The sequence below is a fragment of the Pollachius pollachius genome (genome assembly GCF_949987615.1).
Source record: "Pollachius pollachius genome assembly, chromosome: 1".
NCBI classification, from domain to species: Eukaryota; Metazoa; Chordata; class Actinopteri; order Gadiformes; family Gadidae; genus Pollachius; species Pollachius pollachius.
The window spans coordinates 52,721,197-52,748,960 of record NC_136934.1 but is presented as its reverse complement, the minus strand read 5'-3'; the positions used below and the strand labels follow the sequence as shown (position 1 = coordinate 52,748,960).

Below are 27,764 nucleotides of genomic sequence, written 5' to 3'. Positions count from 1 at the left end.
CACCACTCCTCTCACTCCATCACTCCTCTCACTCCATCACTCCTCTCACTCCCTCACTCCTCTCACTCCTCTCACTCCATCACTCCTCTCACTCCCTCACTCCCTCACTCCCTCCCTCCCTCACTCCCCTCACTCCCTAACTCCCCTCACTCCTCTCACTCCACCACTCCTCTCACTCCATCACTCCTCTCACTCCATCACTCCTCTCACTCCATCACTCCTCTCACTCCTCTCACTCCATCACTCCTCTCACTCCCTCACTCCCTCACTCCCTCCCTCACTCCTCTCACTCCCTCACTCCCTAACTCCCCTCACTCCCTCACTCCCTCACTCCTCTCACTCCTCTCACTCCCTCACTCCCCTCACTCCCTCACCCCCTCACTCCCTAACTCCTCTCACTCCCTCACTCCCCTCACTCCCTCACTCCTCTCACTCCTCTCACTCCCTCACTCCCCTCACTCCCTCACCCCCTCACTCCCTAACTCCTCTCACTCCCTCACTCCCCTCACTCCCTCACTCCTCTCCCTCCCCTCACTCCTCTCACTCCCTCACTCCCTAACTCCCCTCACTCCCTCACTCCTCTCACTCCCTCACTCCTCTCACTCCCTCACTCCCCAAAGGGTCTCTTTCCTATGCTGACCCTTGGGTTGACCCTAGGGTCCAGTCTCCTGGGTGCTGAGACGGGCCCCCTTTAGAGGCAGAGGAACACACCAGGCCGAGGGGCCGGGGGCCGTAGAAGGAACAGCCTGTATTAGTACAGGACACAGACGGACACACAGCCCGCGCTCACCTCGCTAACACACCATGGCTGCCGTCAACCTGGAGGGAGAAAAACTCCTTGTAGGACGCAATATTTGGTTTAATTTTAGAGTATGATCAAGGGAAAGTACAGGCAGCAAAGTTATCAAGGATACATTCAGTGAGACGATTGGTGAACAAGATTCTTACAGGGAAACTTTCACATTGTTGGTAGTTAAATCAAAGGTAACAAAGGTGAGGAGGAGTGACCTAGGTGGAGAGTTTAGGATTGGCAGGAGAGGCCAAGTTAAACTGCAATACGCTATGGGTGAAGGGGGTATGTCTGCAAGTCTGCATACTTCATATCATAACATGTTCAACTACGTCACTGTTTAAAACCTCCAACCATACTTTATACCATAACATCTTAAACTACTCCACAATTCAAAACCACAAACAATACTTTATACCATAACATGTTATACTACGTCACTGTTTAAAACCTCAAACCATACTTTATATCATAACATGTTAAACTAAGTCACAATTTAAAACCACAAACTAAAACCACTCTCTTCACTCTGCCCCTCCAGGCCCCGCCCCTCCAGGCCCCGCCCCTCCAGGCCCCGCCCCCTCCAGGCCCTGTGGACCCTCAGAGGGTGGGGGAGTCTCCCCCACCCCGTACACGCTGACGGTCACCTGGGCGGTCTCGCCGCCGTGCGGGTTCAGCACGCGGACGGCGTAGGTGCCGGAGTCCTCGGCGGTCACCATGGTGATGGTGAGGGCGCGGCTGGCCCCCTGCTGGGCCGTGCTGTAGGGGGGGCTCTCCGGGAGGGGGACGCCGTTCCTCAGCCAGGTGGCCTCGGGGGGCGGGTCCCCCTCGACCAGGCAGGTCAGACACAGGGACTGAGGGGCAACGGTACGGGGGTCACTGAGGGCCCCCTCATGGCCACTGATCTCCATCACACTCATCATCACTGCGTTAGGAAAGGCTGTAGCGCCTGGCCCTTTAAGAGCACACTGCACCTGTGTAGAGTGAGGCTCCTCCCCTACCTGGCCCTTCAAGAGCACACTGCACCTGTGTAGAGTGAGGCTCCTCCCCTATCTGGCCCTTCAAGAGCACACTGCACCTGTGTGAGTGAGGCTCCTCCCCTACCTGGCCCTTTAAGGGCGCAGTGCACCTGTGTAGAGTGAGGCTCCTCCCCTACCTGGCCCTTTAAGGGCGATGTGCACCTGTGTAGATTGAGGCTCCTCCCCTACCTGGCCCTTTAAGAGCGCACTGCACCAGTGTAGAGTGAGGCTCCTCCCCTACCTGGTCCTTTAAGAGCGCACTGCACCTGTGTAGAGTGAGGCTACTGGCCCTTTAAGAGCGCAGTGCACCTGTGTGAGTGAGGCTCCTCCCCTTACCTTTCCCTCCATGATGGCCACGGTGTCCGGCAGGCCCTTGGTGACCTTGGCCCGCTCTGAGGAACACACAACAGGGTTCTAGTGAGAGGACTGATCCACTAAGGGCTAAGGGTTCTAGTGAGAGGACTGATCCACTAAGGGCTAAGGGTTCTAGTGAGTGGACTGATCCACTAAGGGCTAAGGGGCTAGTGAGTGGGCTGATCCACTAAGGGCTAAGGGGCTAGTGAGTGGACTGATCCACTAAGGGCTAAGGGGTGAGTGAGTGGACTGATCCACTAAGGGCTAAGGGGCTAGTGAGTGGACTGATCCACTAAGGGCTAAGGGGCTAGTGAGTGGACTGATCCACTAAGGGCTAAGGGTTCTAATGAGTGGACTGATCCACTAAGGGCTAAGGGGCTAGTGAGTGGACTGATCCACTAAGGGCTAAGGGTTCTAGTGAGTGGACTGATCCACTAAGGGCTAAGGGGCTAGTGAGTGGACTGATCCACTAAGGGCTAAAGGTTCTAGTGGGTGGACTGATCCACTAAGGGCTAAGGGGCTAGTGAGTGGACTGATCCACTAAGGGCTAAGGGTTCTAGTGAGTGGACTGATCCACTAAGGGCTAAGGGTTCTAGTGAGTGGACTGATCCACTAAGGGCTAAGGGGCTAGTGAGTGGACTGATCCACTAAGGGCTAAGGGGTGAGTGAGTGGACAGATTTACTAAGGGCTATGGGTTATAGTGAGTGAACTGATCCACTAAGGGATAAGGGCTGTGATCCACTAAGTGTTGTGATCAACTAAGGGCTAAGGGTTCTAGTTAGTGAATTGATCCACTAAGAGCTAAGGGCTGTTATCCACGAAGGACTAAGGGTTGTAGTGAATGAACTCATCCACTAAGGGCTAAGTGGGCTAGGTAATGAACTGATCCGCTAAGGGCTAAGGGGGCTAGTTAATTAACTGATCCGCTAAGGGCTAAGGGGGCTAGTTAATGAACTGATCCGCTAAGAGCTAAGTGGGCTAGTTAATGAACTTATCCGCTAAGGGCTAAGCTGAGGGCAGAGGGCTACTCACTTCTCTCTGCCACCGCTGATCGCCTGGAGGAGAAACACAGACACAGTTATCCTCTCCTCAAAGCACCTCATTCTGGACCTCCGGGGGGTGATATCAGGCTGTTTGAGGGGGAAACCCTCAGCATTACCGCCATCACTAAAGGGGCCCTTCGTACGTTCAACAGACTACCATTTGCTGCAGTCAGCAAAGAGGAGGCAGAACAACCAGAACATCAGCAGCAGCCTTTAGATCAACCAGCACAACTAGTATTTATTGATCCAATATTGATGAGTAACACCTTCAATGGATAAGAGTAGGTTTTGTATTCATTTGTAACTTAATGTAAGTTAATGTATCATCAGGTTGTTCATAGAGAACAGTTTGTTAGTTAGGGGTTAGTCATCTAGGGTTAGACAGTCCTCCATGCGAGGGGTTAGACAGTCCTCCATGCGAGGGGTTAGACAGTCCTCCATGCGAGGGGTTGGACAGTCCTCCATGCGAGGGGTTAGACAGTCCTCCATGCGAGGGGTTAGACAGTCCTCCATGCGAGGGGTTAGACAGTCCTCCATGCGAGGGGTTAGACAGTCCTCCATGCGAGGGGTTAGACAGTCCTCCATGCGAGGGGTTAGACAGTCCTCCATGCGAGGGGTTAGACAGTCCTCCATGCGAGGGGTTAGACAGTCCTCCATGCGAGGGGTTAGACAGTCCTCTATGCGAGGGGTTAGACAGTCCTCTACTCACTTCATCCTCTGGTGCTCGTCCAAGGCCTCAGCAAACTCTGGTGAAGGTTTCAGACAGCAGGACGTCAGCGTTGTCGGTCGCCATGGCAGTAAAGTTTAAACCGTTTGAACAGAGACAGGTGAGTCTGAATTCATGTGGGATGTAAGAAACATCTAGTGGGCTCTGACCCTAACTCTCCTCTGAGTGGACCATCAGCTACAGCGTCTGGGACCCCCCCCACCTGGTCCCAGAGAGAGGCTAGAGGGGACCCCCCCCCCCAACCTGGTCCCAGAGAGAGGCTGGTTACCCACCTGGTCCGGTCAGGTCCAGGTGGCGGGCGTGGCGGTCCTGGCCGTCAAACAGCTCCAGGGAGAACCGGCCCTGGTCGCTGTCTGCCGGGTCGCGGAGGTCCACCCAGACCGCGCCCCCGCTGGACCCGGGCCTTGCCCGGGGGTCCTGATCCAGCCCCCTCCCCCTGGACACAGAGGCGGCCACAGACTGGTTGGTGGCGGCCATTTAAACCAGTGACTAGCAAACCGGTCTGCACCAAACCAGTCACCACTAAACCAGTCACCACCAAACCAGTCACCACCAAACCAGTGACTAGCAAACCGGTCTGCACCAAACCAGTCAGCACCAAACCAGTCACCAGCAAACCAGTCAGCACCAAACCAGTCTGCACCAAACCAGTCAGCACCAAACCAGTCAGCACCAAACCAGTCACCACCAAACCAGTCACCACCAAACCAGTCACCAGCAAACCAGTCAACAGCAAACCAGTCAGCACCAAACCAGTCTGCACCAAACCAGTCAGCACCAAACCAGTCAGCACCAAACCAGTCAGCACCAAACCAGACACCAGCAAACCAGTCACCACCAAACCAGTCAGGTTGCGCGTTGATTACATCAGGAGGGAAATCCTGATCAAGTCCATGATAGACAAAGACATAATCTCATGGTGCAGTACGGTGTAGTGGGCCCTGGGACTGGGGCCAGGGCCAGGTGGCTCACCTGAAGCTCCAGGTGGTCTTCAGGTGGCTCTGGTAGACCTTCAGGGAGCAGGAGAGTCTCAGACCCTCAGCCGTACCCTGTACCCCCAACGGACCCGCCGACAGAGCTAGGAGGAGAGACCCCACGTTTAGAGAGAGACGAGAGAGAGAGGGGCGAGAGACACCACGTTTAGAGAGATACGAGAGAGAGAGGGGCGAGAGACACCACGTTTAGAGAGATACGAGAGAGCGAGGGGCGAGAGACACCACGTTTAGAGAGAGACGAAAGCGAGAGGGGCGAGAGACACCACGTTTAGAGAGAGACGAGAGAGAGAGAGGGGCGAGAGACACCACGTTTAGAGAGAGACGAGAGAGAGAGAGGGCCAGGAGACACCACGTTTAGAGAGAGACGAGAGAGAGGGGCGAGAGACACCACGTTTAGAGAGAGACGAGAGAGAGAGGGGCAAGAGACACCACGTTTAGAAAGAGACGAGAGAGAGAGGGGCGAGAGACACCACGTTTAGAGAGAGACGAGAGAGAGAGGGGTGAGAGACACCACGTTTAGAGAGAGACGAGAGAGAGGGGCGAGAGACACCACGTTTAGAGAGAGACGAGAAAGAGAGTGGCAGGAGAGACAGACAAGTGGGCAGACAGGAAGGCAGGTATACAGACAGACAGGTGACAAGATGGCAGGCAAGAAGGAAGGAAGGAAAGCAGGACAAAATACAACATGGAGGCTCAACATTGACCTCCTTCAGAGGGCCTGGTCCCTGACATGGAGCTCCATCAGAGGGCCTGGTCCCTGACACAGAGTTCCATCAGAGGGCCTGGTCCCTGACACGGAGCTCCACCAGAGGGCCAGGTCTCTGACACGGAGCTCCATCAGAGGGCCTGGTCCCTGACACGGAGCTCCACCAGAGGGCCTGGTCCCTGACCCGGAGCTCCACCAGAGGGCTGTATTAATGATGAACATACCGCAGTGTTTGCTGAGCTGCTGCAGGAACCTGTCAAACTCTGTGAACACAGAGAGCAGATCGGTCGGTAACAGGAACAGGAAACAGAGTCTTAATGAGGAGAGACGCCACGCCGATGGCCAGGAGGAGGAGGAGGAGGAGGAGGAGGAGGAGAATGAAGAGGCTCTCACCCTGGTCCAGGAGATCCAAGGTGCTGGTGTCCTCTCCCCTCCCATCAGCCACCTGGGCCCGGTACGACCCCGCCGACCCCAGGGTCACCTGACACATCACACGGTACGGTACTGTACTGTTATACTGTACGGTATATATAACTAGACTGTCTATAAATACACTGTTATACTGTACTGTATATATAACTAGACTGTCTATAAATACACTGTTATACTGTACTGTATATATAACTACACTGTCTATAAATACACTGTTATACTGTACGGTATATATAACTAGACTGTCTATAAATACACTGTTATACTGTACTGTATATATAACTACACTGTCTATAAATACACTGTTATACTGTACTGTATATAACTAGACTGTAAGTCTATAAATACACTGTTATACTGTACTGTATATATAACTAGACTGTATGTCTATAAATACACTGTTATACTGTACTTTATATATAACTAGACTGTATGTCTATAAATACACTGTTATACTGTACTGTATATATAACTAGACTGTCTATAAATACACTGTTATACTGTACTGTAAATATAACTAGACTGTATGTCTATAAATACACTGTTATACTGTACTGTATATATAACTAGACTGTATGTCTATAAATACACTGTTATACTGTACTGTATATATAACTAAACTGTATGTCTATAAATACACTGTTATACTGTACTTTATATATAACTACATACATATAGAAATAAATACTGAGCTAATGTTAATCTCTCTCTGCATGCTTTATACTTCATATTCACATTCACCTCAGTTCTTAACCCGGCTCCCTGGCTCTGCCACCCCATAGTAACCCTGCAGGTGTCTGAGGGGTTGGTAACCGTGGTTACCTGAGGGATGGAGAGTGTACCGACCCCGGAGGAGGGGTCGAAGGTCGTGGGGGTCAGCGGCTCCCCGTCCTTCGACCAGCGCAGAGAGCTGTCCTTGTTGAGGTTGGTGACCTGCGCACGACACGCACACACACACACACACAGACACACACGCACACACACACACACACACGCACAGACGCACACGCAAACACACACAGACACACACAGACACACACGCACAGACGCACACGCAAACTCACACAGACACACACGCACAGACGCACACGCAAACACACACAGACACACACAGACACACACGCACAGGCGCACATGCACGCAAACACACACAGACACACGACGCACAGACACACGTACGGACGCACACGCAAACACATACAGACGCACACGCACGCAAACACACACAGACACACGACGCACAGACGCACACGCACGCAAACACACACAGACACACGACGTACACGCACGCAAACACACACAGACACACGACGCACAGAAGCACGCATGCACGAACGCACGCACGCGCACGCATGCACGCCACACATGCACGCATGCACGCCACACATGCACGCATGCACGCCACACACAAACACACACAGACACGCGAAGCACAGACGCACGCATGCAGAGACACACATGCACACACACGCACGCACACACAGACAGACATACACAGACACACATACCCCACACATAACACACACACACACAGACAGACACACACACACACACACACACACACACCAACTCACATCAAATGCTTGTGTATTGAATAATGCATTCCTAGTTATTGATTTCGGGGCGTGATGATGCTGAGGAGGGCGTTGATGATGTCACCAGGTGACGTAGAACTACCTTACACCTGATCACCAGTGCACACTCCTCCGTCACCTCCCAGGACACACCGTCCAGGAAGTACGGACCTGGACACATAAACACAACAGGTCAGATATCACCTGATCAGAACTCAGCTCTTCTCTGTAGCAACAGATCAGGACAAGATACTGAACGATCGATGAAAACCATTAGGGAATACACTCCATTCAGGGTCTAGAGTAGCAGATCTAGAGTAGATTCAGGGTAAGATCTAGAGTAGATTCAGGGTTATATATAGGGTAGATTCAGGGTAAGATCTAGAGTAGATTCAGGGTTAGATCTAGAGTAGATTCAGGGTGAGATCTAGAGTAGATTCAGGGTTAGATCTAGAATAGATTCAGGATGAGATCTAGAGTAGATTCAGGGTTGCATCTAGAGTAGATTCAGGGTTACATCTAGAGTAGAATCAGGGTGAGATCTAGAGTAGATTCAGGGTTAGATCTAGAGTAGATTCAGGGTTAGATCTAGAGTAGATCCAGGGTGCGATCAGAGCAGTGATAGATGCTCTGTGTTTAGTAACGTAGACGACAGAGCGACAGCTGTTCAGAGAGTCCTGATGAACACCAGACTTTGAGCGGTGAGCAAGCGGCTCCTGGGTGAACGACCTCTCTGTCACTGACCTCTCTCTCTGACCCGACACTCACATGACAGCTGTGCTTTCTTTTAGTATATTATTATGGGCTGTTCTCTTCTTTCTGGTCAGGACAGTGAATCTAGTGACAGTGGTTCTCTCCCCAATGTCCACCTCTACCTGAGCACAGTGGACCTGACCCAGGTCGGTCACGAGGAAGCTATTTGAGAGTGTATTTGATTTGTGTAAAACTGTTCATGGAGTACGTGGACGAAGTGGACTATTGAATCCTGATGCTGTCAGCAATGCAACGAGGTATTCTTTATTCGTTTTCTGTCTTCTGTTTCATTAGTTCGTCCTGAGACAGATGTTTGGGTCCTCCTGAACATGAGACAGATGTTGGGGTTCTCCTGAACATGAGGCAGATGTTGGTTTGCAGACTGATCTGAACCAACAGAACAGAGCAGCAGAATTGTTCTCACCTTTCTTCTTCTGGACGTTCCGCCGGTTGGCCTGAGACTCGGCCAGAACCTGGTGGAACCCTGGAGGAGGAGAACGTTACAACGGGAAGATGAAGTGTGTGTGTGAGTTAATGAAGGTGTGTGTGTGTGTGTGTGTGTGTGTGTGTGTGTGTGTGTGTGTGTGTGTGTGTGTGTATGTGTGTGAGGTAATGAAGGTGTGTGTGTGTGTTTATGAGGTAATGAAGTTGTGTGTGTGTGTTTATGAGGTAATGTAGGTGTGTGTGTGTGTGTGTGTGTGTGTGTGTGTGAGGTAATGAAGGTGTGTGTGTCTATGAGTGTCTCTGTGTTTGTGTATATATGTTGCCTGTGATTCCGTGTGTGTAGGTGTGTGTGTGTGTGTGTGCGTGTGTGCGCAGGGTGCCTCACGCTGCTCCAGCAGCAGCAGGGTGAACTGGCCCCGGCTCCGCCCGTCCCTCAGCTGGGCGGTGTAGGAGCCCTGGTCCTCCGCCCCCAGGGGGTCCAGCAGCACCTCCACGAGCCCCCCCGCCCGGTCCAGACGCCAGCGCCGCCGCTGGGGGGGGGGAGCAGAGGTCACCTGTCAGTGTGTATATGTTAGTGTGTATGTGTTACTGTAAGTGTGTGAGTGTGAACGTGTCAGTGTGTATATGTTAGTGTGTATGTGTAAGTGTAAACGTGTGAGTGTGAATGCGTGAGCGTGTGCATGCTGACACACACACACCAATACACACAGCAGTCGGCTCTTCATGGGACATCACTGGAATTGGTTTACTCAAAGGCTTCAACACAGACACACTCTCACACATACACACACACACACACACAGACTCACACACACACACACACGCACACACAAATACAAAAGTTCCCCTTCTTCTCTCTATTAACATTTTGATCATGCTCCTCTAAAACAAAAGCGGGATCTAACATTCTTCCCGCTTTTAATTTGGAGGAACGTCCTGCCCGTCTTGAATGACGGTTTCCAGGAAGAGTACGATCATACATGCTCTCCTCACGCTCTAATGCTGTCTTCAAATCGTTCAGAGGTTTGGAAACTCTTTCGTGCCTTTGAGTAAACCTTCTCCTCTTCCGAAATAAGAAAGGAAACGCCCCTCAGAAGTTTGTAGGCTATGACATAAAACCAATAAAACTGATTGTTCGTGAGACTAGACTTTGGAACAGCAACAAGTATGGAAGCCCGCAGCGACCTCTATGCACGTCTTTGCTGAATCAAATGAATCAGTAATTAGAACTGCTTGTGATGGTTCAACATGAGCGAGACTTTCTCAGGTGATGTTTATAATTGTAAGCTGTAATGTATCGTAACGCAAATGTTCGGATGGGTGTTAAGTTTGCCTCTTGGTGCTTGCGGAGAGTTCACTTTAGTTTATCAATGCAATGACCAAGCCAACGGAGTGTTCTAAACACTTTCCTCCGAGCTCAAGGTCCAAACCTCGGAAACTCCGCTAATTCCGAGCGATTTGAAGACGGCATTACTTCAGAGGAACACCGTCACATGACCTCAACGCGGCGCTGTGATTGGCTCACCGGCGTGCTGGCGATCTCCTGGTCGTTGAGGACGAGCCGGAGCTCCGCCTCCGCGCTCAGCGGCTCCGTCTGCAGCCAGAGACGAACGCCCCCGTCCTCCGTCACCTCCACCTGCCAGCCCAACCGCAGCCCCACCTCTGGCAGAGAGCATCATGGGAGAAACATGGCGGACATGAGTCAGCAGAGCTGATACTTTAGAGTAGAGTGTTGAGTGTCTTAATGCTAGAGGAGATTAGATTAGATGGAGTTAAATAGAGTAGAATAGAATATAGAGTAGGGTGGAATATAGAGTAGACTACAGAGTATAGTATAATTTAGTACTTTATATATTAGATTACTGTAGAGATCAGAGTGGAGTCAACGTAGAATATAGAGTAGAGTAATGTGCAGACTAACATCAGACTAGAGTAGAATGAAGAGTAGAGTAAAGTAGAGATTAGAGTGGACCGGAGTAGAGTAGAGTAGAGTAGAGAGTACATTAGAGTAGAGTACATTAGAGTTCAGTTTAGTTGAGTACAGTACAGTAGAGTATAATCTAGTAGTTTATATGAAGTAAGATGACAGTAGAGTTCAGAGTAGAGTCCTAGTCGTCCTGTTTGGTTCTTCCGGAGGTGCGTACGGGGGTTCCTGATCTGCAGGCTGAGCTGGTTCAGTCTCTGGAGCTCGGCCTCCGTCAGCGTGTAGCTGGAGGAGAGGCCCGGCCGGTCGCTGAGCTCAACAGAGTACAGACCCAGGTCCTCCTGGGACGCAGCCGTGAAGGTCAGCACCGACCTGGAGAGAGAGACAGGCTCACCACTGGACCGGGGCTCGTTCTACCACTGGACCGGGGGTAGAACGTAGACTGGTCTGTGGTCCAGTCTATGGTCCAGTCTATGGTCCAGTCTATGGTCCAGTCCTATCTGGTTCTGACCGGTTTCCTCGGTCCTGCAGGGTTGCCCTCTCAACGGCGACGGCCTCCCGCTGCTTCCTGCTCCACAGGAAGTGGGTGGAGTCAGTGGGCGCGGCCTCAGGCACCTCGTAGGACAGGAAGACCCTTCCCTCGTCGTCCACGCCCGCCTCCACCTCCCGGGTGCCTGGAGGGCCGCGGTGGTTAAAGGGTGAATGGACTGCACCAATACAGCGCCGCTCTAACCAGGGGCCACTCAGAGCGCTTTACAATACAGTTTTACGCAACACTCACCCATTCATCCACACATTCACCCACCGACGGCGGAGTCAGCCACGCAGGGCGACAGCCAGCTGCTCAGGAGCAGTCGGGGGGGGCGTCTCGCTCAGGGACACCTCGAAACTCCGCTAGGAGGAGCCGGGGGTCGAACTGACAACCTGCCGCTGACCAGCCAACCCGCTCTGCCTCGTAGGCCACATGCCGCCGACAGGTTAGACCCTCGTGAGACTAGGGTGACCAGATGTCCCGCTTTATGCGGGACAGTCCCGCATTTCCATGACTTTGAACGCGTCCCGCAAATTGAGACATTGTCCCGCATTGTTATTGACAGTCAGACTCGATTTTTTTTTTTTTTGGAAATGCGTGATTTATCATCTAGCAGCTGCGTGCGGAGACAGCAGGGCTGTCATCAGGGGGAGGGGCAGGTTGTTTGATCATGTCAATGAAACTTGGTCTCGGACGCAGGTTAAGGGCACGCCCACCACCAAGAAGCAATGCAAGGGCGATCCTAGTCAATCGCCTAGGGCGGCAAATGCGTTGAAGGCGCCCTCTGGTGGCGGCCTTAATTAATTATGAAATATAACTAAATAAGCGAAATAAAACACGTTTATCAAATATGTTTCTAAATAGAACGGACAAGGGGGGAACGGGGGATTATCTGTTATTGCGGACTGAAACCCCCACTGAAGGTCCCAGGTCGCCTCCTCTCCCCCCCCCCCACTTTGTCCCGCATTGTCCCGCACAAACGTAGTCTTTTTCCCACTTCTGGTGAATTGGGATCTGGTCACCCTACGTGAGACCCGGGACTCTAGTCCCTCTGGGGGGGTCTGGGGTCACCCCAGAGAGGACTGGGGGTCCAGTCCCTCTGGGGCTGGGGGGGACACCCCAGAGAGGACTGGGGGTCCAGTCCCTCTGGGGGTGGGGGGGACACCCCAGAGAGGACTGGGGGTCCAGTCCCTCTGGGGGTGGGGGGGACACCCCAGAGAGGACTGGGGGTCCAGTCCCTCTGGGGGTGGGGGGGACACCCCAGAGAGGACTGGGGGTCCAGTCCCTCTGGGGGTGGGGGGGACACCCCAGAGAGGACTGGGGGTCCAGTCCCTCTGGGGGTGGGGGGGTCACCCCAGAGAGGACTGGGGGTCCAGTCCCTCTGGGGCTGGGGGGGCCACCCCAGAGAGGGATGAGCTGAGATAAGCTGGTGGCGGTGGTGACACCCCTCCAGGAGCAAATCCATAGGCCGGGCCTTCATTTACTTAAACCATGGCTACATCCCATAATATAGACCTTTATAAAGGTACGGATTCCTCATTAAATTAAAGGGGGAGCTAGAACCAGCAGACCTCTCAGTTGGAAACCCTCCCAGGTTCCATCAGGCGTAGCTCATGGCACACTCTAACAGACTTTAAATCTGCTTCAACACATCGTACCTCACTCCTTCAAACAGAGATCTAAAGCAAGGCCGCGCACGCTCATAACTGTTGATTCATTCGCTCAAAACCGTTGCCAGAGGGGCTATTCATTCATTGGACTATAACGATAGACAATTCATTTCAAGGCAAGTAATAATTTCAGTTAGATGTTAGATTCTAGTTCCTGTTGGATGTGATTGGGGGAGCAGGGAGACAATCTGCCGACAGAGATTGGTGTTCCTTATCCATTCTATCGGCTCACCTGGTGGGGTCAGAGCTGTAATTGGCTCAGTGGGCAGGGAAGCCCCGCCCACTCCTGCTTGATTGACAGCCGACACACGGAATCGGTAGGTCTGTCCGGTCTGGAGTCCTGAAGCCTGGACGGTATAAGATGGTTAACCTGAATGATCAATCATGATCTGACACTCATCCCAGTGAGGCAGTACCACTCATCCCAGTGAGGCCAGAACCACTCATCCCAGTGAGGCAGTACCACTCATCCCAGTGAGGCCAGAACCACTCATCCCAGTGAGGCAGTACCACTCATCCCAGTGAGGCAGTACCACTCATCCCAGTGAGGCAGTACCATTCATCCCAGTGAGGCAGTACCACTCATCCCAGTGAGGCAGTACCATTCATCCCAGTGAGGCAGTACCACTCATCCCAGTGAGGCAGTACCATTCATCCCAGTGAGACCAGTACCACTCATCCCAGTAGTGGGATGGGAGACTGGCTGATCAGATGTTGGGAACAGAAAGCGTCTCTCTGCGTCGCACCTGGTAGAAGGTGTCTGTGATTGGCTGGTCGTTGAGCACGGTCCAGCTCTCCGATTGGTCGTCTTGGCTGACGTGGAGCTGGTAGCCAATGAGAGGGCTGGCCCCCAGGTAGAGGGGCGGGACCCAGCGGAGGAGCAGCGATTCTGACCGCACCTGACGGGGCTGCAGGTCATAGGGAGGGCCTACACACACAGACTCACACACACAGACACCACACACAGACACACACACACACACACACTCAGACACACATACACACACACACACACACACAGACACACACTCACACAGACACAGACACACCACACAGACACAGACACACACACACACACACTCAGACACACACACACACACTCAGACACAAACACACACACACACTCAGACACACACAGACACACACACTCAGACACAGACACACACACACGCACACACAGACACACACTCACACAGACACAGACACACACACACACAGACACACACACACAGAGACACACACACATACACACACACACAGACTCACACACTCAGACACCACACACACACACAGACAAACACACACTCAGACACACACACACAGACACACACACACACACAGACTCACACACACAGACACCACACACACACACACACACACTCAGACACACACACACACGCACACACAGACACACACTCACACAGACACAGACACACACCACAGACACACACCACACTCACACAGACACACACACCACACACACACACACACACACCACACACACAAACACACACACACACACACACACACACGTACACACACACGTGTTCATTTTTAGGTCTTAGTGAGAGAGCTAGACCTGTTACGTGCTTTCTGTGTGGTAGACGAGATCTGCCGGCTACAGGCAGTGTGTGCAGCCCTCTGTCTGCAGGCTAGGTGCTATCTGCATGCTAGGTGCTATCTGAGGGCTAGGTGCTATCTGCATGCTAGTTCATAAATTATAAAATGTAAAACAGAAGTTACAGAAGTGATCAGAGAGAGGCTTTAATCGGCTCTCCTAATTGGCTGTTTGACCAATTTGTTAAGCACTTTAATGTCCAAAGAATGTCGAGATGAAAGCCCCTCCTGGTGGACGGGGCCCGGGCCCCCGGGGCCTCACCTGGCTGCTCCCCGGTCCAGGCCTCACACAGGAAGGCCTCGCTGGGGCCCGAAGGGGCCCCCAGCCCCACCAGGTTGGCCCCGAACACACGGAACTGGTAGGAGGCGCCGGGGGCCAGGTCACACACCTGCAACACACACGCACACACGCACACACACGGAAACACAGACGGACGCACACACACAAAACACACCCACGGACGGAGGCACACACACAGGGACGCATGCACGCACACACGCACACACGGACGCACACACACTCACGGACACACACACACACACACACACACACAGTGTGAGTGTGTGAGAGTGACAGGCTGAATGGTTCATCATGTGAGGAGAGTGACAGGCTGAATGGTACATCATGTGAGGAGAGTGACAGGCTGAATGGTACATCATGTGAGGAGAGTGACAGGCTGAATGGTACATCATGTGAGGAGAGTGACAGGCTGAATGGTACATCATGTGAGGAGAGTGACAGGCTGAATGGTACATCATGTGAGGAGAGTGACAGGCTGAATGGTTCATCATGTGAGGAGAGTGACAGGCTGAATGGTACATCATGTGAGGAGAGTGACAGGCTGAATGGTTCATCATGTGAGGAGAGTGACAGGCTGAATGGTTCATCATGTGAGGTGAGTGACAGGCTGAATGGGCATCTCCCGGCTGAGGAAACTTTTCTTAGAGACACTTCTAAAACCTTCACCGTTCAAAACATTCAACACCACCACTTCAATTCTAAACCAATTCTGTTAAACCTCAGATTTAAACTCCTTCCTTTTTAAACGACTCTATAAAACCTAAGACCCTATTTCCTCTCTTTATTCAAACCTTTCTATTTCAAACTATCCTATCTTTAAACCCCTGTTTCTAATCCCCCTCTATCTAAAACCCTGATAAAAGTCTTCGCTATAAACCCCTTCTATTTAAAGCTTTCTGTCTACCTAAGGATCGAGCTATATTTAAACGTGTCTGAGGTAGATGCTGCTCTTGTAGTTCCTCCTGCAGCAGGAGTCTTCCCCTTCCCGGATCGATAGTCCGTCTCTCCACCGGCCGCCAAATCATAGAAATGATCCAGCGATCGATGGGCCGCAGTTCAGCTCCCCACCACCAGATGGCGGCCAGCTCTCACTCTAACAAGGAACGGGTCGGGAGACATTCTGAATCACTCAGGCAGTGAGGGAGTGACTTCTCTCTCTCTCCCTCTTCTAGCCCTTTCTTTCTTTCTTTCTTTCTTTCTTTCTTTCTTTCTTTCTTTCTTTCTTTCTTTCTTTCTTTCTTTCTTTCTTTCTTTTCTTCTTCTTCCCTGAGGGGCGACTACAGGAACTCAGACAAAGCCCCGCCCACAACACCTCGTCATTCTCCTTGGTCTGAGTCTTAAGGGTCGCTAACGTACGGTCCAGGAGCCTCTGGGTCGCCATGGACAAAGCCTGCTGCCTGGAGACCAGGTCGAAATGGACGTCCTGCCAGGTTCTAGAAGGTTCTTCTGACAAGTGGTTGTTTGTTTTAATCTCAGGACTGACTGACTGAGGACCTGAGGGAGAACAAGGACTGACTGAGGACCTGAGGGAGAACCAGGACTGGCTGAGGACCTGAGGGAGAACCAGGACTGGCTGAGGACCTGAGGGAGAACCAGGACGAACTGTGGTGATGGAGGATAATGATGACTGATCGTGGGGATGGAGGATAATGATGACTGATCGTGGGGATGGAGGATAATGATGACTGATCGTGGGGATGGAGGATAATGATGACTGATCGTGGGGATGGAGGATATCGGGGACCCACGTGGTAGAGGCGTGTCTCAGCGGGTCCCTGGTTGACCTCTCTCCAGGTGTCCTGGTCCAGGCCCCTCTGGTCCAGGTAGTAGCCCAGCACGGGGGAACCCCCGTCGCAGGCGGGGACCCTCCAGCTCAGGACCATCCCAGACCCCGAGCACGTCAGCAGGGAGACGCCAGAGGGGGGGCCGGGGGCCCCTGGGGGCCGGAGAGAGGGGTCAGAGGGGTCTGGACCAGGTCTAGGACCAGGTGTCAAGGAGCAGGTAGGGGTAAGAATCAGCCTCTGTACTGTCTCACCCCTACCTGCTCCTTAATGACCTGTCTCTGTACTGTCTAACCCCTACCTGCTCCTTAATGACCTGTCTCTGTACTGTCTAACCCCTACCTGCTCCTTAATCACCCGTCTCTGTACTGTCTAACCCCTACCTGCTCCTTAATGACCCGTCTCTGTACTGTCCAACCCCTACCTGCTCCGTAATGACCCGTCTCTGTACTGTCTAACCCCTACCTGCTCCTTAATGACCTGTCTCTGTACTGTCTAACCCCTACCTGCTCCTTAATGACCTGTCTCTGTACTGTCTAACCCCTACCTGCTCTTTAATGATCTGTCTCTGTAATGTCTCACCCCTACCTGCTCCTTAATGACCTGTCTCTGTACTGTCTAACCCCTACCTGCTCCTTAATGACCTGTCTCTGTACTGTCTAATCCCTACCTGCTCCTTAATGACCTGTCTCTGTACTGTCTAACCCCTACCTGCTCCTAAATGACCCGTCTCTGTACTGTCCAACCCCTACCTGCTCTTTAATGACCTGTCTCTGTACTGTCTAACCCCTACCTGCTCCTTAATGACCCGTCTCTGTACTGTCCAACCCCTACCTGCTCTTTAATGATCTGTCTCTGTAATGTCTCACCCCTACCTGCCACTTACCGTCCTGTCCCTGTACTGTCTAACCATTACCTGCTCCTTACCGACCTGTCTCTAGCCCCTACCTAATCCTGCTATTGGCCCATTAAGCCGCTGATGTAACTCTGCTTCATCTGTGACAGACCACAGATGGAGGGCAGACCTTAACGCTAGCAGGAGAATCTAATTAGCGCGCCACAAATGAAATAACAGCAGAATAAGAAGCTCCTGATTCGTCCAGAGAGTTCCCTTAATGCGTGACTCATAATGCGTTATAATGTTGGCTTAAGGATCACATTCTCGTTCAGCGTGGGCATTCGGCCAATCAGGGCGTCGTCTAATGTCTCTGATCGGTGATTGGACACCTGCAGCCCGACGAGACGTTTGTTAATACAGCTGTGGTCCCAGTGATGAGGTGGAGATGATCCTCCTTCACTGAACCGGAGAACATTGTTTTTCAAGAGGTTCCAGTTAAGGAGGATCATCTCCACCACATCACTGGGACCGCAGGGTGGAACTAACCCCTCAGTGGGGTCTTCAAGGGGGTCCGTGAAACACGAGGGCCCCTGGTTCCAGTAAGGAGGACTATCTCTGACTTACCCCTCAGGGGGTCCCCTATCTCTCTGACTGACCCCGCCCGACGCTGGTACTCACGGATGGCGGCCCGGACCCGGACGGGGCGGGACTGGTGGGAGTAAGCGCTGGTCCCGGCACGGCCCACCGCCTTCACCCGGAACACGTAGTCCTGCTGGGTCTGGAGGCCGTGGGCCGTGAAACTGGACCGGGGAGACCCACACACACAGGAACAAGCTTTAGTCTGACCCGGTCTCGGTGCCATTACTCTCCCAGCCCCGGTCACCGATCGTATCGGCAACGGGAGGGGAATTTGTGCCGGGCGCCATCTTGTGAGGCGGAGGCAGCAGACAGAGGCAGCAACCTCTAAAGATGGCGCCCGGTGCAGCGTTCGACCTCACAGTCCCTCTTGTGTTTGTGTGACGCTGCCTTCATCTTCTACCTCAACCCTTTCTCATTGGCTCCTGTAACCTGTCGCTCAGGAGTCATATGCATTAACGCCGGCTTCTCATTGGCTCCGGGTCTATGGCTGCCTTACCCCGCCACCAAACAACTGTAGATGTTTCTTCCTGAAGGGCTCGTGTATTTGTATATCTTGTCATGTATTTTCTATCTGTGGTGTTCACCTCATCACTGTGATAGCCCGTGTGGGGTTGGCCTTCTGTCTAGCGTGACCCCAGGTTTACACGCTGCACGAAAAGCAGCTTTGGGTGTCTGGAAAAGCGCTACATAAACGCAATTAATTACTCTGATTCTTATTAATGTCCAGAGAGTTTCCTAACGACGACTAATGAAGAGTCCTGCGTGTTAGTTTAATGGGACCTGAAAATGAACAGATGCAGTCGGAGAACAGGACGCAGAAATATGGCCTTCTCTAAAGCCTCTCTGGAGGAGTCTGCAGAGGTCCCTTACAGCAGTTACAGCCTCGGGAAAATTACCTCACACAGCAGCGCTTAACCCTGAGCCTTGAATCAATGAGGAGGAACTCTCTAATCCAGAGGTGAGAAACCTTGAGAACAAACCAGAGGAATCCTTCCTCCCTGGGGAGGTCAGGATGGAATATGAGGACATGTAACACCAATACGAGGAGAGGCAGCAGTTTTACCTGTAGCAGTAGTAATATATGTATCTTTTATTTGGCAGTAGTCCTAGTGTCCCTTTAGTACCGTGTGCTGGAGATGGGCTTGTTGTTGATGGTGTTCCACTGGCCGGACCCGGTCAGGCTGTAGTACAGGTAGTAACCTAGAACCTCCTGGCCACTAAGGGGTGCCTCCCAGTGGAGGTCCACAGAGCTGTCAGAGTCCCTGAAGACCAGCACCGAGTGGGGAGGAGCCGGGACCTCTGGGGGAGCAAACACAACCTTCTAGAGCAGCTAGCCACCAAACACAACCTTCTAGAGCAGCTAGCCACCAAACACAACCTTCTAGAGCAGCTAGCCACCAAACAAAACCTTCTAGAGCAGCTAGCCACCAAACACAACCTTCTACAGCAGCTAGCCACCAAACACAACCTTCTAGAGCAGCTAGCCACCAAACACAACCTTCTAGAGCAGTAGAGATAAGATGCAGTCATTGCTACTAACCAACAAACAAAGAAACAAACTAACTACTCTAACTATAGCTATCTCCCTAACTCACCAACTCACTACCTGACTGACTGGTTTCCTGACCTCCTGACCTCCTGACCCACTCTGTGGTCAGCTGACTGACCTGGGGGTGGGGCTGACTGACCTGGGGGCGGGGCTGACTGACCTGGGGGCGGGGCCAGCTCCAGCGGCCCGCTGGCCTCTGACGGCTCGCTGACGCCGTGCTTGTTGACGGAGCGCGTGCGGAAGCGGTACTGCCCCCCCCGCTGGAGGTCAAAGACGGGGAACCGCGGCGAGGAGACCACCGCGCCCGGACTGGCCCTCTGCCACCGGCCCCCCTCCCCCATGGACTGGGAACGGAGAGATTACGTCATCCGCGTCCACACACACCATCATCATCTTCATCAGGGTATGTACGACGTCATCAGAACACAACATGACATCATCAGAAAGCACAACATGTGTGCATGTGTGTGCCTGCGTGTGTGTGTGTGTGTGTGCATGTGTGTGTGTGTGTGCGTTTGCGTGTGTGTGTGTGTGTGTGTGTGTGTGTGTGTGTGTGTGCGTGCCTGCGTGTGTGTGTGTGCGTGCCTGTGTGTGTGTGTGTTTGTTCTGACCCGCTCCACGTAGTAGGTGAGGGGTTCTGGTCCGCGGGGGTCCGGTTCGCTCCAGCTCAGGACGAGGTAGGTGCTGCTCACCTGGCAGGAGGTCAGCTGGGTGGGGGGGAGGGGCAGCCTCACCTCACCTGGGGGGGGGTGATCTCATGAACAGGGGAGTGATCTCATGAACAGGGGAGAGATCTCATGAACAGGGGAGTGATCACATGAACAGGGGGGCGATCACATGAACAGGGGAGTGATCACATGAACAGGGGAGTGATCACATGAACAGGGGAGTGATCACATGAACAGGGGAGTGATCTCATGAACAGGGGGGCGATCACATGAACAGGGGAGTGATCACATGAACAGGGGAGTGATCTCATGAACAGGGGAGTGATCACATGAACAGGGGAGTGATCTCATGAACAGGGCAATGATCACATGAACAGGGGAGTGATCTCATGAACAGGGGGGCGATCACATGAACAGGGGAGTGATCTCATGAACAGGGGAGTGATCACATGAACAGGCCCTCCTGCTCCTCATCCTGAACATGGTGGACCCCCTGGGTCATGATGAAGGTGAAGATGAGGTTTCCCTGGAGACGAGGACACTGATGACCAATCATCATTCTGTCTGCTTCTGAAGTCCCGCCCCTTAATGGGCTCTGGTCGCCTGCTCTGAGGGGCTCACACCCGCAGGTCAGAGGTCAGCTGACCCTGGAACAGGTCACCTGACTCGCTGACCGAGCTCTGTGTTGACTGGTTAACGGCTGAGCTGGGCGGACCGGTTAACACACGCAGGTGAGGATGATGATGATAACGACAGAAACAAGCAGCAAACCTTCCAGTTGGTCCTTAGTGATGACGATCTGCCCTCTGTCAGACTGCACCACTGGAGAGAGGGGGGGGGGGAGGGGGAAGGGGAGAGAGGGGGGAGGGGGAGAGGGAGGGGGAGAGAGATAGAGAGAGAGAGAGAGAGAAAGAGGGAGGGGGGAGAGAGAGGGGGGGAGAGGGAGGGGGAGAGAGAGAGAGGGAGGGGGAGAGGGAGGGGGAGAGAGAGAGAGGGAGGGGGAGAGGGAGGGGGAGAGGGAGGGGGGAGAGAGGGAGGGAGAGGGAGGGGGGAGAGATAGAGAGAGAGATAAATAGAGAGAGAGATAAATAGAGAGAGAGAGAGAGAGAGAGGGAGGGGGAGAGAGAGAGGGAGGGGGTAGAGAGAGAGAGAGAGAGCGGGGGAGAGAGAGCGGGGAGGAGAGAGAGAAGGAAGGGGGAGAGAGAGAGAGGGGGAGAGGAGGAGGTAGAGATGTAGTGAAGGCCAGTACAGGTCCCATCCTGTCTGTATCAGTATCAGGAATGCAGATTCATTTATATAACACCGTGAAAACATCAGGAGTTATAGGGTGAGGGGAGAGAGAGAGAGGGGGAGAGGGAGAGAGAGGGGGGAGAGCGAGAGAGGGAGAGAGAGGGAGGGAGAGAGAGGGAGAGAGAGGGAGGGAGAGAGAGGGAGAGAGAGAGAGAGAGGGAGAGGGAGAGAGGGGGGGGAGAGAGAGAGGGGGAGAGCGCTCCTGGCGGGTCCTTCTCTCTGTCCTTCATGAGTTTAATGATCCACAGAATGAGGCCAGATATCCCATCCCCCCCGCCCCCCCCCCCCCCCCCCCCCCCCCCCACACACACACACACACAAAAAAACACACGCCTGCTTTTGTGTTTGTGCTTGTGTGTTTGTGCTTGCGTGCGCGGGTGTGTATGTGGGTGCGTGCATAAGTGCGTGCGTGTGCGTGTGTGTGTGTTCTTTGCGTGTATGTGTGTGCGTGCGTGTGTGCGTGTGTAAGTAAGTACATTTAAAAACAGTTTTCACTGGCCAAAGTGCCGTACATGGTGCAAAAAGGCATGTTAAAGAACACATACTGTGCATGAAAAACATAAAAATAAACAACCTATCACAAAAGGGGAGGGAAGGCGGGAGTAGGGGTGTGGTTTGAGCCTCCATTTAAAAATGGTGACGGAAGGAGGGTCCGTTCCAAAGGCGGGGGTATGTGTGTGCGTGTGTGTGTGCGTGTGTGTGTGCGTGTGTGTGTGCGTGTGTGCATACCCATGGTCCTGCTGGCCTCCAGGGGGTCGGAGGTCAGGATGGGCGCGGTGGGTTTGGACCAGCGCCCAGCGCCCGCTTGATTGACAGCACACACCCGGAAGCGGTAGGAAGTCCCGCCCCTCAGCCCGGACACTGGGAAGTGACACGCCTTCTGCAGGGCGGGACTACAGCGTTCCCATTGGCCGACAGCCACATCACATCTGAAGGGGGAGAGAAGGAGGGAGGGAGGGAGGGAGGGAGAGGGGGAGGGAGGAGAGAGAGAGAGAGAGAGAGGAAAAAAAATCCTTTGAAAACGTAATACCTGAGCCAATAAAGTAATAATTGAGGTATCACTTCATTTTATTTTCAATTTCTGGAGAGAAATAGGGGTAACACTTTATAATAAGGTGCCATAATAAATAGCAAACTAGTCATTACCTTACCCTTTGTTAATATTTGTTAATTGTTACTAAAATATCTATTTGGCACAAGTTAATAGTTATTTCATCATTAATTAAATATTAGTTGTTTGCATAACCCTAACCCAACCCTAACACACGGCCCTAACCCTAACCCTAACCATAACACACGGCCCTAACCCTAACACACGGCCCTAACACTTACCCTAATCATAACACACGGCCCTAACCCTAACCCTAACCATAACACACGGCCCTAACCCTAACCCTAACCATAACACACGGCCCTAACCCTAACACATGGCCCTAACCTTAACACACGGCCCTAACCCTAACCCTAACCAGCGACACTCTGTGGTCAGTGAAAAAAACCGATTAACTTGTGCCAAATAGATATTTTAGTAAAAATTAGAAACTATTAACAAAGGGTTATGTAATGACTAGTTTGCTATTTATTATGGTACCTTATTTTACAGTGTTACCGAAATAGGATACTATTCGATTAGTCGCAATTAAAACTTTCAATCTTTGCCCAGCACTAATTATTACATTATCGGCTCCGTTTTTTTTTTTCAGCCAAATCTGCAAGCGGTCTGCAGATCAGGCTGGCCCCAAAGCTGTTCTGGCCGATTCAAGAATCCTAGAGTAAAAGTAAAGCTTAGTTTATGAAACTGCGTCAAGTGCTCTCCGTAGCCACTCAGAACGATGGAGACCGCGGGGCTTTCATTGGTCAGCTAACGTCTCATTCCCGCAGCCCGTAGCGTTCCAGCGGTGAATACCATACTGACAACTGCCACGCAGAACTTCGAAAGGCTCAGGACTCCGTCGAAGCGTCTGCGTGGTCACGGAGTTGGATACACAGAGTACTATAACAGAACCCTAAGAGTTACATTTAAATCCAAATTGACCAGATATTTAAGCATGTGTCACAAGCTGCAATATTAAGACTTATTGTGACAGTTTCTCTACAGAAATTGAACATGAAATAAAGCGATAACTCAGTTATTACATTATTGGCTCAGTTATTATATTTTCGAAGGATTTTTTTAATGCAAAGCCAATAACGTAATAACCAGTCAATAACGTTATACGTTATTACATTATTGGCAAAAAGTCATTACGTTATTGGCTCACAAACTTTATTACATTATTGGCAAAAAGTCATTACGTTATTGGCTCACAAACTTTATTACATTATTGGCAATTCATTACGTTATTGTCTTTATTACATTTTCATTATTACGTTATTGGCCGTCATTACATTATTGGTTGCTACAAGATGCAAACCAGATTAGCGGCAGAGGGATATGGGCTACAGTGTATGTACTTCACGTTCAGAATGTCCTATATTTCTTTTTAATGCATGCCTTCACCCCATGATGATCTGCCGAATGTCCTGCCAAATAAATCCAATGTCAGGCGAGGAAGAAGCAGGTCTTCCTGCCACCGATCGTCGGCCTCCGCAGTGCCAGTGCATTCCTCAGCTTTCCCCTCCAGTGATTAAGTTATGATTGCCCGTCTTAACTTGTCTCATCTTGTGTTATCTTAACTATTACAGACCATACGACAACATTTTTCTTACCATAGGTGCCACTACACAGCGAACCCTGACAAACTTAACACATCACAACTGAACATTAAGAGCTGAACGTATAGAACTGAACTCATCAAACCAACGATATCATACTAAACATGTTGATCAGAGCGTTTAAAAACGTATTTAACCCAATTTATTTTTACAGAAACTGTAGCTCCGTCGAAGCGTCTGCGTGGTCACGGAGTTGGATACACAGAGAACTATAACGAAACCCTAAGAGTTACATATGAATCCAAATTGACTAGATATTTAAGCATTTGTTGCAAGAAGCAATATAAAGGCTAAGTGTGACAGTTTCACTCCAGAAATTGAAGTTAAAATACAGCGATACCTCAGTTATTACATTATTGGCTCAGTTATTACATTTTCAAAGGATTTTTTTATACAAAGCCAATAACGTAATATGTTATTACATGGCAAAAAGTCATGTCCTTTATTTCTTTTTAATGTCTGCCTTCACCCCATGATGACCTGCCACATGTCCTGCCAAATAAATCCAATGTCAGGCGAGGAAGAAGCAGGTCTTCCTGCCACTGAACGTCGGCCTCCGCAGTGCCAGTGCATTCCTCAGCTTTCCCCTCCAGTGATTAAGTTATGATTGCCCGTCTTAACTTGTCTCATCTTGTGTTATCTTAAAGTGTAAATCCGGTGAAAATTGAACCCAGGGACTTTGTTTTGGCATGTATACCCATAAAATAAGCCCTCCAGATACTTTTTTCATTGGAAATTGAGCATAGAGTTTGGCTGCCATGTTATTGTTTAGGGGCACCGCGAACGCTTCTAAATCTGCCTTTTTTAACCACCAATATTGCTCAAAATAGCACCAAACCTCTGCAGTAGCATGATAAGGGTCCCTACACATAAAACTAAGCATCAACAACTTAGTTATCGTACCAGGAGTTTATTAAAAAAAGACTGTTTTCCAAGTCTGAGCCTTATTGGTAGGTCCATGTTTCCAGGAAGTCCATACAAGTTGATTACCTGCTACCGTAAATAATATAATAGAGACGCATACAAATTTAAAACAGCCAAGTATCAAGAGGGTTTTTGTTGGCGCCTCTATTATATCATATTGTAGAACTGTTTCAGGAAGTATGCAGGAGCAGTTAACTTCCCAAAAATTGAATAATACTTCCCGGGCAAATAGAATAAAGACAACTCATGAAGAACAGTAGATGTGCTTGCAGTCGCAACCACACTAATTATTCCATTAAAAGGTGCTTATTTTGGGTGGAGGTGCAACAGGAACTTGGCACACACAGAGCATCCGACTGAGTGTACTTAAGGTTACATACCTTAATACACAAGTATAACACGGTGTGATGTGGATGTGACTTGTGATGTGTGATGTGTTTTTCTGCAACCCAATCATCTCACCACCTTTAATTCCATGTGTACACTCATCCTCTGTGTCTTTCTGTGTGTCTCAGGACTTGCAGGCACCTGGTGCCTAGCCCGGACCTCCGAAGGAGAGCCTGTCCCTGAAAAAAGTTTTCGATAACCAAGCTCTATTTTTGATGCTTTGTAATACACTCTGGAACTTGAATCGCTTTCAAAGTACGCGTCGTAATCATTGAAGAATGTAAATGTGTACCTCCGAAAGTGTTTCCAGATTATTTAATTATGTTGTTGAAAAATATTACTAGGCTCTATTTGTTAGTAAGTATTATAAGTATTGAGTATAAACAGAATACTTCTCCACTCCAATGCTATTATTATGGTAGGCCACCAGTCTATAGAAAAAAACTTAAATGTATTGATAACACTTTATAATAAGGTGCCATAATAAATAGCAAACTCGTCATTACCTAACCCTTCGTTAATATTTGTTAATTTCTACTAAAACATCTATTTGGGACAGGTTAATACTTTTTTTTCACTGACCACAGTGTCGCTGGTTAGGGTTAGGGTTAGGGCCGTGTGTTAGGGTTAGAGTTAGGGTTATTATAAAGTGTTACCAATGTATTTATATTAAACATTAGTTTGGACATTAGTTACATGATTTTCACTCCCCCCCCCCCCCCCCCCCCCCATAGCAATATTGAGCGAGATAGATCTACATATAATGTTTCATTTAGTTATGAATACTCTAAATCAAGCATTAATAGGATACAAGTCCTAATACTCATAAAAACATACATCTACATCTTCTTTAAACAAGAACAAAATGAAAATAAAAGTTATTGGGACCACAATCCCTCCTGTCCTCGCGGGTACATTTTTCAGGTGTAAACCCATGGCTACTTTGATTTCTGCACCGGTAGCCTTGGAATTCGATCTCTTCACAGCAGCTGGAAAAAAGGCACAACAAAAAAATGATATTCATCTTAACAGAGCACCTCTTCTGATGATCCAAAGCGACTTACATCAGTTAATATACACATTGACACACCGACGGCAGAGTCAACCATGCAAGGTGACAGCCAGCTCGTCAGCAGCAGTTAGTGTTAAGTGTCTTGCTCAGGGACACATCAACAAACAGCTTGGGATCGAACTAGCGACTTTTCGGTTACAAGGCAACTAATCTACCTCCTGAGCTAAGCCGACCTGATGTTGGAGCATGTTTAGCCTGTCAACCCGCGAAACAAAGATTTCTTGCCATTGATAATCTTCGATGGCATATAAACACCAGTATCAGGATGGAGGAGGGTGAGAAGTTTGACTGCCAAAATACACAAGGGTTTGTCAATGAGCCCCACAGAGATAACGAAAACCAGCTATCCATGAGAATACGCCATGTAGCTTCAAATTCAACAGTTTATCATGCAATTAATAAATGGATAATGTCTTTCGAAATAAATTTGCATTTCAAATAAGAGAGTCTTTCCGAAACTCACTTGCAACTCGCAGGCCTGTCGAACTTGACGGCCACCTGCTGCGCATGTGTTGGAGGCCAAAGGATTTTTTTTTTTCCTAATTGGAACTCGAGGTAAACCATATACGTTTGGAATAAATAACACTCTTCAATAACACAATTCATGTGTAAAACATTACCGTTCACACTCATGCTACAAAGTTATATCCTTTTTAATTTAAACAGTGTTTATTCAGTTACAACACTGTCAAACAAGCTTTCCTCAAAATAACCAATTGCCTAGACATGTTTTCATGTCGGCAAATGGTAGAAATAAAGTCACGTATTGACTCGGTGTATATTAGACTTGTTGGATGCAGACATTTACATTTAGCAGAGTGTTTATTCGGTTACACCACTCTAAAATGAGTTTTCCTTTAAATCACCATTCCTCTAAGATTATGTTTTCATGTGGGCAAATGCTCGAAATTAAGTCCTGTTGTGACTCGACGTCTGGAATGTTTGCTAGGTAGGATCTTTTGTCTGAATATCTCGCTGAAAACGTCACTCATTTTGGACAACATGAGCGGAGCGCGTCT

General features: G+C 50.5%; 1 protein-coding gene across 1 annotated transcript; it reads right to left on the bottom strand.

Annotated features, from left to right (window-relative positions):
- Nucleotides 1-653: 653 nt before the first annotated feature.
- myom3 (myomesin 3) lies at nucleotides 654-19,310 on the bottom strand (the record flags this gene model as incomplete). The annotated part of the gene is made up of 21 exons (XM_079728764.1): nucleotides 18,180-19,310; nucleotides 16,631-16,818; nucleotides 14,844-14,970; nucleotides 13,711-13,892; nucleotides 13,197-13,311; nucleotides 11,274-11,436; nucleotides 10,983-11,134; nucleotides 10,364-10,500; nucleotides 9,224-9,368; nucleotides 8,819-8,878; nucleotides 7,745-7,812; nucleotides 6,890-7,000; nucleotides 6,029-6,116; nucleotides 5,860-5,898; nucleotides 4,907-5,012; nucleotides 4,207-4,370; nucleotides 3,917-3,953; nucleotides 3,197-3,219; nucleotides 2,119-2,201; nucleotides 1,417-1,644; nucleotides 654-746 (listed from the first exon to the last, which is right to left on the bottom strand). Exons 1-21 carry the CDS (start codon nucleotides 18,361-18,363, stop codon nucleotides 654-656), a joined length of 2,493 nt encoding a protein of 830 aa, XP_079584890.1. The 5' UTR covers nucleotides 18,364-19,310.
- Nucleotides 19,311-27,764: the final 8,454 nt, after the last annotated feature.